The 14,391-nt window shown below is 42.2% G+C and overlaps 1 protein-coding gene across 6 annotated transcripts in view; it reads left to right on the top strand.

Moving 5' to 3' along the window:
* The window catches only part of TANC1 (tetratricopeptide repeat, ankyrin repeat and coiled-coil containing 1), a 203,663-nt gene that overhangs the window by 161,919 nt on the left and 27,353 nt on the right, over positions 1–14,391 (top strand). For all 6 annotated transcript variants that reach the window (XM_019480246.2, XM_059727357.1, XM_059727359.1 and 3 more), the window contains 4 exons: positions 515–623; positions 848–970; positions 8,583–8,819; positions 12,151–12,336. In XM_019480246.2, the coding sequence (XP_019335791.1) occupies positions 515–623; positions 848–970; positions 8,583–8,819; positions 12,151–12,336 (655 nt within the window). The remainder of the gene's footprint in view (positions 1–514; positions 624–847; positions 971–8,582; positions 8,820–12,150; positions 12,337–14,391) is intronic.

Raw genomic sequence — 14,391 nt, 5'->3', positions numbered from 1 at the left:
GGCTGAATGGAATTCCATCTCGTATTCAGGCCTAGAAAGGTGCAACAGTCAGATTTAGTGGAACTTTACAATATCTGTTTAGGTTGTCGTCTTGATTTCACCCCTTCCATCCACAGATAATCCCTCGCTGCCGTTTCACTGGAGTTTTGGAACTGGTACTGAGATCTGACTGCTTTCCACCAGGCGACTCTTTAGATTTCCCATGACCCCATTCAATTGAAATTTATTCTTTTAAAAGTGACCTCACTGTACTTGGGGAAAAAAAGAGAAATCTGTCACACCCTTCATCAGTCTAGCAAAACTTATGAACTTAGATCAAGCATCAGAAAGCTTTCCTTTCCCTTGGTTATTTGACAGTCCTACAATCTAAATCTAGACACGGAGATATTTAAAGAGTTTAACTGGGTAAAATAAAGAAAACTGAGGTTTGTGTGATGGTATTGGTAACAGAAGTTAGATGATATAACTAAATTGTTACTAAATATGTGCGTCTGTCTTATTCCCCTTTTATTAGGAATGGGCATGCTCTACTGGCATTCATGTTTTCTCGACAGGAGGGAAAATTAAACCGGCAACAAACCATGGAACTTGGTCATCACATTCTTAAAGCTCACATTTTTAAGGTAAAGCCCAGGGATTAAAGACAGAGGTTTATGATTTTTACAGAAATACAAAACGTGTAGGGGAATTCAGCATGGTTGCTATAATAATTACAAATACCCTTTATAAACACCTGAAATTGCTTGCTAACAAAATGATTAGTTACGTTTCTTTATATGGGTTAGACATAATAGGAAATTTTCTTTCTAATTCCTGTGTCAAGTATCTATTTTATCACTTCTTCTAGGGTCTTAGTAAAAAGACTGGAATTTCTTCCAGTCACCTTCAAGCTCTGTGGATTGGATATAGTACTGATGGATTGTCAGCTGCCCTTGCTTCTCTGAGAAACCTCTATACACCTAATGTGAAGGTAAGAAAATAGCTACTCGTGTATTCGCAAGTCCAGCTACACCACAAAATGAGCTTGACTTTGTACTGCTGAAATCAGTAAGGATTTTGTCACTGACATTAGGCATTCTTGTATCACTAATTTGCTGGGTCAGGCAGTATCATGCTGAAAAATGTCATGCCTTTGCATGTGCTATATCGCAAAGTAGAAGTAGTGTGGCTGCCTTAGGGTGACACTATAGGCAGAGTCAGAGCTAACTGTCTGGGGTACAGCACATTAAGGAGGCTACACTACCTCCAATTTGAGAAGTAACATGCAGCATGCTTCAGCCCATTTCTGGCTGGCATAGTAAATTAGCAGTTCATGCCCTTTAAGAATCAGATCAGGCCCAAAGTAGGTAAATTTTAGTCCTAACCTAGAGTATATCCAGAAATAGTGCGTGAATAGTATTACACTGCTGTAGAAGCAGTGAGAAAAAAAAGAAATAAAGGATTGTGTTTTCCAGGACTGATTGATACAATTTTGCAGAATGGTCTGTGTTTTTAAAAAGACAGTGGGAATCTGGAAGGCATTACTCATTGGATTATAAACATGATCTAGATTTTACTTGATTAAAACTCAGGCTAAATTTATGTGACAGTATCGTTATAAGTATGTTGCCTTAAAGCTGAATTAATGATTTCTGCATTTTCCTTCCTTTTATCTTGTTGTGTTTCACTGAGGAAGTGGGCTTCTCTGATGTTGATCGGAAGTAGTTGGTTCTCTGCACTCTGGCATTTGATCTCATTTTTGGATTGCTTCTGAAATGGTATCTGAAGGATCATTTGGTACACAAATCAACCCAAACAAACAGTGCTAAGAATGCTAGACCAAAGTTTTACGTCCAGCAGAGTGTTTTACTGTAGAAAAGCCGTGTCAGATAGTCTCTCCAGCTACTGCTCATGAAAGGCACTTGGATACAGTTATAGGCACCAGCATAAAAGTCTGCAGACAGATATGGTATAGAGGGTGTGCTTATCTTAAACAGTAAAAGGATAAGATCTGAATTTTAGCATATTCTATGAATGCAAAGTAATGTATGAGGATTTTTTAGGCCCCTGGCACGTGATCATTAACAGGTGCAATGGAAGCTGATCCCCAAACCCAACAGTTGCATCTCCTGCCATGCCACATGTTCATGGTAGGAGGCATGATTTGGGGTTTGGGGATCAGACCCCATTGCGCCCTTTCTACTTGCCACTGCAGGGGGAGCCTGTTCTGAGATCCCACTCCAGTCCCTGGCTGGTTCCAGCAGTTAGCTGACTGTCAGTCCCCACCAGGACCTACTTTTAATATGTTGTTCAATTTTAAGGTACTGTACCAGACCATTATAGTTTGACATTTTGTGGCATCTTAAATTCAGTGCATGTGTCACCCTTGTCATTTATGCCACAATTAACAGATTAATCATGACACAGCTGTAATGTGTACAGGGGGCCTTAGTTGCATTCCAGTTTCTAACTTTAGACATGTCAGTCTTGAGCCTCAATTTCCCCATTTATTAAAAAATATAATGCTTTTTGTTGGTAATGTTATTTGAGATGCCACTAAGTGAAGATTACTAACAGTATTTCTTATTACAATTATTCAATCTGGGAGGATTATTTAAAATATCAGGTGTTGAGAGTTTAGTGTAAATTGACTTTGTATAAATCTCAATTCCTGATAGAAACAAGGTGAAAAAGTTATACTTTGAATGCATGACATTTTTATGAATAACCACGTCAATTAATCTTTTATTTGACCCAAACAAAAACTCACATTTATTTGTCTTTAAACCATGAATTATGGGATCATTTTAAAGGCACAATAGGTAGTGTAAAATGTCAGTTTTCCAGAAAAATTATGTAAATTATTTGTGGAGTCACGCTGCCTTAACATTATTGATTAGCTTTTATACTCCCAGTGTCTCTTAAAAAAATCTTGCATAAATTACAGTAATTTAAATTACGCATGTAATTAAGGGACTTCTTCAGGCTCATAACAGGAAATGACTAACTGTCGGTTTGCTGTCGGTAGTACAGTTTGTTGTGCATATGTGTGTAAAAAAATCATTTAAATTTATATGAAAGTGATTCTCTGCTGAAATGAAAATTCATCAGTGAACTGCTAATGTCACAGATACATAGATGCCAACATTTAATTACAGCTGAAAGCAAGAAGCACTGTTAGTACAGACTCTTTAAAAGCAAAATTTTTAATATATAATTTTAAATCAAGTCATAAACTGACTGAAGAAAATCCATATATTGGAAAACAAGTTCAAAGTACTCCCTTGCCAATGGGGTTAAGTATAGGTCTGTTGACCATAATTTTGCAAGCCTTCAAAGAGGAGATTTTATGCAAATGTAAACAAAATCTAAAGTGATCAACATAGACATACAGGGAGGTCAGTTGTTGATTTTTCTATTTTTAATTCTTACCATTGTTTGGAGCCTTATCCAGTTTTCAGTAAATGGAGTCTTTCTCTTGATTTTTTATGGGAATTGTGTTAGACCCTAATTTTGTCTGACTTGGGGGTACATTGATGAAGTATGGAGAGCCCAAGGATCCTACCTGATTTTCTGACTTGCAGTAGAATTTAAACTTCCTTATCTCAGACATACTAATGTAGTCCCAAATTTTAGTTGCTAACAGGTGATGACTAGAGCCAAGCAAGGATTTTCTAAGTATGTGGTTTTTCACCAGAAAATGCCAATTGGTTGAAAGGTGGAGAATTGGTTTCTTCCTACTCCAGTGGCAGTGGGGCACAGAGCACAGCGCACTGCAGCAACCTGCCTCTGCAGTGCCCCACACACAAATCCAGGGAGCACATGCCCCTGTGCCGCCTCTGGGGAATGCACAGTGTCGGGAACCCTCCCACACCCTGGACGAGCTGCCCACGGCTCCAACCATCTTGTGACCCATCTCATCCTCAGGGCTCCATTTGCCCCATCCCCTGCTTCTGCCTGTTCCCCACTCCCTCCCTCACTGTGGGGGCCTCAATCTGTCCCTCCCACACACACCCCTTCCCTTTCCCTGACTTGCCTGCTGTGGTAGGCAGAGCTCTGCATGCCATCTGGCTGAGTGCAGGCTCTGTATCTGTGTTTGTGTGCCACTCCCATCCCCGCTGCAGCCACCCGGAGCCTGTGCCTAGGCTGCCCTGTGGCCCTCTGTGCTGCCACCACTGCCTCATGTTTGTGGGGGCTAAGCCCTGTTAGCCCCAGTCTTCTGCTGCCTATGCTCACGACCCTTAAAAATCACAGTGTGGGATGAATTTCGTGGTATCCGTGCAGTCTGTCAAATCGTGATTTTTCTCAGGGCCCCACTCATGATCCTTGACTTCCAGACGACTCTACTGTGTGGATTACCCATGGACTTCAGATCCCAAAGTTTTCGGGCTTCTGGCTCTGCAGCTGAGAGCCAGGAAGCACAGATCTCCTTCTGATTTGTAACAGAAAACCCAGAAACCTCCACAAGAGACATGGTTCTTTAAGGCTTCTGGGCTTCCCCTACATGGACAAAAAATTTAGGGCTCTATCTCGGGACATGGTTTCTTGGTTCCTCACTGAGTGTTAGGAGACTACTAGGACTGCCCCTGATTCTAGGGGCTCCCTTGACTGCCAAATTCACTTAAAAAATAATGGAAATGTTTGGGAAGTTGAACATTTTCAGAATTTCTTTCTGTATGAAATTTCAAACTTTCGCATTTTAGTTCCAATTCAGAACAAAAATGTTTTCAAGTTGCCAGTATTACTATGTCTAGTAAAGGCCCATTTTGTACTACACATACCTACCTAGGTCCCTCCTTAGGGTCAGGGTACTCTACGCTCTTCCTTCTAGTGCATATTCTGCAGCCTTTTCCTACCTGTACTTTGTCATTGCTCATTGTGCCTCAAGGAAGGATGTAAAAATCATTTTTAAATTATTCATTTAACCTTCTCTAATTATATTGGTTGAATGATAAGTGATGGTAAATAATGCAGCAGCTGGGAGCCACTCCAATGGCCCCTTTTAGCGCAGGGAGGTGGTGGCAAACTCCGTCAGACAGCACAGCCCACATGAAGTCAGCAGGACTGGATGGACTCCATCTGAGAGTGCTGATGGAGCTGGCAGAGGTCATCATGGAACCCCTGGCAAAGCTCTTTCAGAATTCATGGTGCACCGGGGAAATCCCTGAGGATTGGAAGAGGGCCAACATTGTTCCCATCTTCAAGAATGGGGAGAGGGAGGCCAATCAGCCTAACATCCATCCCAGGGAAAATCCTGAAAAAGCTCATTAAAGGATCTATGTGCAATACGCTCATGGAAGGTAAGATCCTGAAAGAAAGCCAGCATGGCTTTGTTGCGGGTAGGTCTTGTTTTACCAATGTCATCTCCTTCTACGACCAGGTCTCTCACCACTTGGACACTTCCAAAAGGCTTTTAATCTAGTATCCCATGATACCTTGTGGGAAAACTGGAAGATTGTGAGCTCAGCTGCTCAACAGTTCAGTGGGTGGGAAACTGGCTACAGGGTAGGACCCAGAGAGTTCTCATGAATAGATCTGTGTTGTCCTGGTGTGAAGTGGCCAGTGGTGTCCCTCAGGGGTCTGTGCTTGGACTGGTGCTTTTCAACATATTTATCAGTGATTTGGATGGGGGAGTGAAAAGCTCGTTTGCCAAGTTTGCAGACAACACCAAGTTATGGGGCAGTGTGGTCACACCAAAAGATAGGTTGCAGGTACAGGCAGACCTGGATAGGCTAGAGAGTTGGGAAGACCGGAACCAGATGAAGTTCAACACTTCCAAGTGTAAGGTGCTTCATCTGGGGGCAAACAACCCTCAACATACATACATGCTTGATGGTGACAACTTGACTTGCACTACAGCCGAAACGGACCCTGGGGGTAATGATTGGCCATCGCATGAATATGAGCCATCAGTGCGAGGCGGTGGTCAGCAGGGCAAACAACACGCTGGCATGCATCAAACGATGCATTTAGTGTAAAACTGCATGATACTCCCTCTGTACTCAGCACTGGTGAGACTGCAGTTGGAGTACTGCATCCCGTTCTGGGCACCGCACTTCGATAAGGATGTAGAAAACTTGAGAGGGTCCAGAAAAGAACCTCCCGTACGATCAGGGACTTGCAAAGCAAGCCATATGAGGAAAGGCTGAGGGACCTGGGCCTCTTTAGCCTAAAGGAGAGAAGGTTGAGAGGGGACTTGATAATGGCTTACCACTATATCAGTAGAGTGCATCAGGAGCTCAGTGAAAAACTGTTCACTAGGGCACCCCCAGGGAAAACTAGGACCAATGGATATCCTTCAAGCTTAGTACCAGGAAAAACTCCTTCACAGTCAGGGTGACTGGACTGTGGAATAAACTCCCTCCAGAGGTGGGTGGTCACCTACCCCGGAGGTTTTTAAGAGGAGACTGGACAGTCACCTTGCTGGGGTCACTTGACCCCAGTTGTCTTCCTGCCTAGAGCAGGGGAGGCTGGTCCTGACGTTCTGCAAGGTCCCTTCCAGCCCCTTACAATCTATGAAGCCCCACACTGAGAGGGAGGGTGCACCTGTATGAGTGCTAATGAGTGTATGAGTAGCTAATTGCTTAATCAATGAGTCATTAGGCTACCTGCTGTTTTCCTCTAACCTCATGCTAAGGGTACTGGTCCTCTTCCCCCTCTTCCCTCCACCTACCCTGCCATCTTCCAGTTCATGCTGAGGCACTGTGTGGCTTTCCATCCCCGCTTCCCTGCCAGACTGTGCCCTGCCCCATGCTAAACAGTAACCAGTAAGCTAACCAGTTATTATTGGGCTTATCCATTAAATGTTTAATCACTTATCCTTTCACTTTTGTAGCCTTACGGGGAGCAAAGAGACCAGGCCTTCATCAGAGAAAAAGATGTATCTTATACTTAATATCTTATACTTATCCTCTGTTATGTAACTATTGAAAGATAAACAGGAGGCAGGTTACAGATGAAAAAGAAATTATGGTAGTCATTAATACATTACTCACAGCCAAACCATATCAGTGGTTTAAAAGAAGAATGAAAAAGAAGCAACCAGTGTCCTGAGCCACCATTGTTATATGTTGTTTCCAGTATATGTTGGCATTTGTGTAAACCCCTAAAATCAGACAAGTAGTAGGAACAGTGATCCATGAGGACAATTGTTGGCTGTGGCTAATACCATTATATTAAATCATTTGAGCACCCTACAGTACAGATACAATTACATGCAAGTCACTGCTGGCATGATTAAAGTCACTTGTGTACATATGCAGGACTGGTCTTGACAATTGATAGTCTTTGTTCGTTATGTGGATTTTCAAAGTTGTAGTGCATTTCTTCAATGTCTATATGTTACAGAGACATTGAACAGTAATTTTAAATGCAGCATATTTGCATTTAATATGTATCTTATAATGACTGTAATAGGCTAAAAAACATCTTCCAGAAATTAATAGCAATGTGAAGTCAGAGAGCCAAAAACTTAAATACTTGGTATTTTTGTGACTTGACAATATCTGTTTAATGTTCTTGTACCTTTATGATTGTTCTCCAGCAACAATGTAGTATCATGCCCAGTCCCTTGCTCATATCAGTGATATGGTAAGGAGAGTAGGGAACAATGCTATGAACCCAACAAACATGATAATTTCAAGCACCATTAGAGATCAGGAAGCATGATCACTGCTTGGTAAATTGGAAATGGCAAGTTCTTCAGGGAAATAATTGTTGTTTCAAGGTTCTCAGAAAGCACAGAGACGCTGATAGGTTTTAAAACCCAAAAGGAGTAGAACTAGAAGAGTTCTGTTTTCTGACTCTTCAGAATTTAGCATGGGATGTTGGGACTTGTATAGTTGTAATTTAAAAAACAGTCAATCCCTGTCTTTAAGAATAAAGGCAGCAATTAGGCTCAGATATAATTATTTTTATGGTTGCTTAGGTTCTGGCATACATTCATGTGATACACTGTCTCGCTGTAGCAATTGAAATCTTGTCATGGTGAGAGAGCATAAAGGGCACTTTTATATGTGCTCCGAGGTGGGGGAAAGGGGTGGAGCTTTACTTAGTGGCTCTGAGAGCTGCTCTAACTAAATCACGGCCACGTCTCATGTATCAGTGTCCTCACACTTAATGGCAGTGGGAATGCTTGAGCTAAAGCTTGTTCGACGAGCTTTTATTCAAGCACCCCTGTGACCATTTTTAAGCAGGGCGTGCTGATACACAAGATACAGAAGGCTGCTGGAGCGCAGTAGTTGCCATGCTCCAGCAGACTTGTGCTCTGACGCTGGAATTCCAGCTTGTTGGAGTGGCCTCCGTGCTCATGTATAGGCACCCATAATGGCTTAAAAGTTCATTGCATTTTGGATGAATATTATGCTTTTCTTTACATTCAGGGTTTGTTGTTGGTAGCCCAACAGTAATCATTGGTAGCCAATAACTTTTAAACTTTCATATAAATATTTATTTAAATATGTGATTTAAGTCAGTTTTCTCTTCCTGTTTCAAAACTAAAATCAGTAAGAAATGAGATCCTGCTTCCAACTTCCTAAAATAATATGTTTAAAGAAATTATTTTAAGAAAAGTGAAAAAATAGTTTGTTTAAATTCTCCTTTAGGTGAGTCGCTTGCTGATCTTGGCAGGAGCAAATGTGAATTACAGGACTGAAGTTCTGAACAATGCTCCAATATTGTGCGTTCAGTCTCATCTTGGTCATGAAGAAGTGGTCGCTCTCCTGCTGGAATTTGGAGCTGCTGTTGATGGTACATCTGAAAACGGGATGACTGCACTTAGCTATGCAGCTGCTGCAGGTCACATGAACATAGTTTCACTGCTTTGCAAAAGAAGTGAAAGGGTAAGCCATGTCATACAAGAGTGGTTTTAACTCCAGCACTTGCTGATATGAAATTACTGGGTCGAGATGTTTTAGAGAAATAACATTCATTATCATTAGATACAATGCAGTGTGCGTGAACATAACATTTTACAGATGTAAATAATAGGAGATATGAAAGACCTGAGTACAGTGTATACTCTTATCTAGATCCTGGCCATGAAGCCAATAAAATCAAGGCTCTGATTCTGTATAGCCTCGTGCGTGTGCTTAACTTACACAAATGGATAGTTCTACTGAACTGAGTGGGACTGTTCACCTACAATGTATGTAACTTCATCATGGTTAGGACATAAAGCTGAGGTGCTCAATATTCACATCTCCCTTGGATTTACTGGGACTGACAGGTGCTAAAGAGCTGTCTTGGCAGTAGAGGAGAGACTCAGATTGAAATTGTATTCAAAGGAAGGGAGAACATTTTCATTAGGGAGCTTGTGTGTTTTTTCTCCATTGGAGTAATTTGAATGGTCTCAGGTGTGATGATGATTTAACTCTGCTTGTCTTTGGTTTCCTTATCTTTCTCATCATGGGATAGAATTGTGTGCACAAATAATGAGCACATTGCTGGAAACTAAATGAAGGGAGGAAGAAGGGTTTGAAGGTAGGCAGTTCCAATTATGTGGGGCAGTGGAGGAGAGAGGGGTTGTTTCATGTGTAGGTAGGAACATGTCTGTGGGAAAGAGAAGGAATGGAGCAAAAAAGGGAAATTGAGACTGTTGAGGCAGGCAGGGCTGACTGAGCATGGGGTAGGAGGTGTGTAGAGTATAAGAAAATAAAGTCTGAAATGTAGAAATGAGCTCTGTAGCTGAGGAAAGAGGAATGTTACAAATATATGAAACCCTGAAACATGATATGGTGATTTATCAGTGTTCCTCCCATGCCAAATTGTGACAGTGATAAAGTGTGAGAGAAGTCAAAATGTCTGATTCTGCAAAATGTGTTGGAATATTATTTTTGCTTTTACTGCTCCTTTCATTATTAAGGTGAGTTAACAGGCTTGGTTGCCTTGGTTGTTCAGACCTTTTTTAGTTTAGTAGCCCTAGAATAATGCTTTCCTTTATTATTTTTGCAAATTATTACCTGACCTCTCTGCCTTGCTCATCTGTGTCCTTGGCCAAGGACAGGCAAGCTGGAGCATCAATAGCTGCTTGGAGTCAAGGTGTGGCACAAACACTCGTTTGAAGTCCTTTGTTTTCTCCCCTCTTGTGGCGCCCCACAAGTAATATTTCTCCTTTGAACTACATCAGATCCTTTACAGAAGGAGATTGCTCTGCTGTTCTCTGTTAGGCAGTCACCGCTGCTCCAGTTGGCACCCCAGCCAGCTGTTCATGTAAGACCAAATAAGCAGGAAAAAGGAAACAGTCTAAATGTGAAACAGTCTATTGTGACACCTGGTCCCAAACATAATCGGATGCACTTTTGAGGGACACTCCCATGGTTTTCTCTCACCTTCAAGTGCATCTGTCTGCCCCCCAGCCCTCTCTGCCATCTGCTGCTTGACCACTGAGAACAAGCTGAGATATGCCAAGAGGCCAACTTCTTCATCCAGGGTACATCAGTTTAACCTATCTCACTCTGGCCTTGCCAGCCTTTGCAGAGATTTTGTCAGCTACAAGAATCACAACCTTGGCTGGTTATATGCCCAGGAATGATAGACTTCCCCACTTCTGGAGAAGAGGTCTGCCTGTTTGGTCAAAGGCTCTGAAATCATACCTGCCATTGAAAAAAACAAGCAAGTTATAAAGGGTAACAAAAAGACTTTTTGAAAAAACAAGCAAGCATAAGAAATTAGTAACCATATGTTGAGATACAGACAGAAACATAAGAATATATTCACAACAGATAATATCAGAACAATGTTTTTACCTTATCTCTGCATCTTAGCGTAAGTTCCAAGAATTCAGATTCTACTTTTGTCCAAGCCAAAGTTTTTTCCCAGGCTCTTAGTTTGCCTTGCCCACTCAAGCCACTGGGGACCTAAAGCACCTTATGCTCAGGAAATCTGAGACAAAGACTTGCTTTCATGGCAAGGCTTAAGTATGTTTACTTATCTGGCTGTTTAAATACATCTACAGAATTCTCAGGAAGCATATACTATTCATATAACTTCCTGCCCCAGGTGCGTATCTGTTTAACAGACCAGAAATCTTTCCCAGAGAATGTTTGTATTTCTTTCAGATGTAAAGAGTACTAGTCCAGTATCCTAAAGATACTCTCCCTCGCTTATTCTGTGAGAAATACCCTCTCTTACCAACTGTGAGAAATGCCCTTCTTTCTATAGCCTGCTTACATGTGTCATTCTTGCTAAAGGACTCTCCTTATAAAATGTAAATTCATCATTGTCTGAAAGCGCCTGGCTCGTGTGCCTGGACCACATCTGAAAGGGTCCCTTTGACTGGTCATTAAACACGTTGGATGCTAAATCTCAGTGATTACTTCTCTCAGGTGTGAAGGAGAGAAACGCTTAAGTTGATCATTGCCTTGTTAACCAATTAACTGACCTGTTTACCACTCCTGGCCAAAATATGAAACATAAAAATACATTCATATCAAATATCACAATTCATACAAACCTAAGATGGATGAGGCTAAGCATAGCTTAATACTGTCTACCATAGAGACCACATATGACATATAAGTAAAATAAGTTCAAGAGAACATGCATGACATTCCATGAACACCTCTAAGTATTATGGGTTTGTGACTTCTCAAGTTGACTGTTCACTCTGATCCTCACTTTCATGAAAAGTGACGCCAAGTTGGATTCTGTGGAATGCCAGTATGGTGCACCAGCCACAATAAAGGGTAGAGCTGGAACTGTGATGGAACTAACCTTATGTACTCCTTGTGGTCTTGGCAGAGTCAATGAATTCAATAACAACCCCCAACAAACCCACATTAGGGACAAACCTGTGTGTATGTGTACACATGAGCACATGCATACTATAGCAGGAGCTGGAGGGAACCTAAAACACATGTAAAGGAGCTATCTTATGCATTAAGCTCTCCTTTAGGGTTTTTAATTTTATCTCCATGGTTATCAAAATTCCAGCTGTTCTTTAAACTGGAACAAAAATATTGCCTGTAAATTAAATGGAAAATTATTTCCACAAAACTCTGATTTATTTGTGTAACAAAGTGCACTAGAATTATACAGCGAGTCACCAAACTTCCCACAAGATCATTATCTCTTGTGTGACTGGGAGGGTAGCAGGGACTGACCTTTTGTTTTGATTAGGTATTATTGAATTTCTGAGATTCTTTACTAATAACTGTGTGTTCTACAATACAGGCCGACTACCTGGACAAGAAAGGCCAATGTGCTTTGGTTCATAGTGCATTGAGAGGACATTGTGATATCCTTCAGTACTTGCTCAATATTGATTGGCCAGTTTCTTCCCATGAACAAAATTCATTGAGGAAATGTCAGGCACTTCAGCAAGCATTGACAGCAGCTTCCAGTATGGGCCACTGTCAGGTAGGCTGGGAGTTGGAGTGTTTTAATACCTACTTGAATCATCAGAATAACCAAAACCAGGGTATAAAAGGGGAAAAAAATCTCCACAGAAAGCCCTTTGGCCAACAAGATACTAATTTAGCTCTCTGTGACTTGTAGATGTTGCAAGACTGCTTGATGAGTGTGTGTGTTGCATTTGACTGGTGTAATTGCTGGTCATGTAGACATACCTGACCCAGCATTATTCTGGCTAGTGCAAATATTTATATCTCTGAAGCTGCAGCAACATGGGCTTCAGTGTGGACTACACAAGCCCATCTGGGACCCTGGGTACCTACTTGACAGCTGAAGCCTGTGTTGTCATGGCTTCACTGTTGCCAGATTGCATGCATTTATGTACATACACTACATCACTCTTCATTGCACAACCTAGTTTGCCTCAAAGGGACTAAGAAGAATCAGAATTCATCAGATCATTTTTGTACTCTGCTGGCATGCCTCTCATTGCTTGTTGTATAATACTATTCAAAACCTTAAATGAGGCAGTACTTTCTTTCCCTGTAGGCTTTTCTTAGGGGGTGGGTACCATAGAATCTACATGCCTCAGAAGTGTTAATTTATTCTTTCAGTATCCTTGCAAAGTAGGTAGGTAGCTGTTATCCTCATTTTGCTGGTAGAAACCTAAGGAAAGAAATAATTAATGGAGGTTATACTGCTGGTCACTAGAGAAACCAGGAGTAACCCCCAAATGTTTGCTCTGTTTTCTGACCTTGTGTTCTGATTGCCGCAGACTGCTTGGAATAGTTATGGATCCGGGCTAGGGACAGACATTCAAAAAGCCTAAACCTGAATTGATTCAATCTTTGCAGGTTAGTCTAACCTGGCTGGGCTAACTGGTTTGTAATCAGACAGACATTCTCTCTGGACTGAGGAAATTCAGGCACATGCCTGCAGTGGCTCAGGCTAGAAGGTGGGGGATGTTAAAGCTGCCCTCCCTTCTTTTGCACAATACTGAGCTGAGGGGGGTTGTGGCCAGGCCCCAGCAGGACCTCTGATTAGGGAGGTCTGCCTACACCATCCCAGGTTTTTCCCTGCTGGCTGCTCAAAGGGCAGGAGTGTTGCCAGCCCCTATCCCCCTACTAGCACTCTGAAGCAAAGAGGGGTGTGCAGCGCATGCATCTGTTGATGATACAGAGCTTTTCAATCTCCCTCCCTGCTTTTTTATACTGTCTGCAGCAAACTGACAGGCAAGCAAGCAAGCAAGGAGCTGATAACAGTGTTTATCACACATCTGCAAAACAATAGCCTCGCTCCGTTAGTTCAAACTCTTCTTAAACAACTTATCTGCTGACCTGTTGATTAGCTCCCAAAAGCCCTAAGCAGTCACTGTTCTGGCTGCCTGTCCTAGTCAAATTGGACACACCCACCACCCCTCTCTTGGCATTTGCTAGCATACCACGTGCCTAGGGTCTGTGGCACTGGGGTCCCTGCTGTGGGAGATTTCATAGATTTAATAGATTTCTAGGGTTGGAAGGGACCTATTAAATCATCAAGTCTGACCCCCTGCTCTAGGCAGGAAAAAGTGTTGGGGTTAAGTAACCCCAGGGAGGTGCTTGTCTAATCTCGTTTTAAATGCCTCCAAGGTAGGGGAAAGCACCACCTCCCTTGGAAGCCCATTGTATATTTTGGCAAACCTCACCATAAAGAATTTTTTCCTAATGTCCAATCTAAATCTGCTCTCCTTCAGTTTATGGCCATTGTTTTTCTAGTAATCCCAAGGGGCGCCCTGGTAAACAGAGTGTCCCCTATTCCCTACTGCCCCCCTTCCCCCCCCCTCCCCCCGATAAGCTTGTAGACAGCTACAAGATCACCTCTCAGCCTTCTTCTGCGGAGGCTGAACAGATTCAGGTCCCTCAATCTGTATTCATAGGATCTTACCTGCAGGCCCTCCAACCGTATGAGTAGCCCTCCTCTGAACCCTTTCCAGGTTATCCACATCCCTCTTGAAATGTGGTGTCTAAAACTGGACATAGTACTCCAGCTGTGGCCTCACCAGTGCTGCATAGAGGGGAAGTA

Source organism: Alligator mississippiensis, chromosome 4 (genome assembly GCF_030867095.1).
Source record: "Alligator mississippiensis isolate rAllMis1 chromosome 4, rAllMis1, whole genome shotgun sequence".
In the NCBI taxonomy this organism is placed as follows: Eukaryota; Metazoa; Chordata; order Crocodylia; family Alligatoridae; genus Alligator; species Alligator mississippiensis.
The sequence above is the reverse complement of the archived record's forward strand: the minus strand, read 5'-3'. Positions and strand labels throughout refer to the sequence as shown.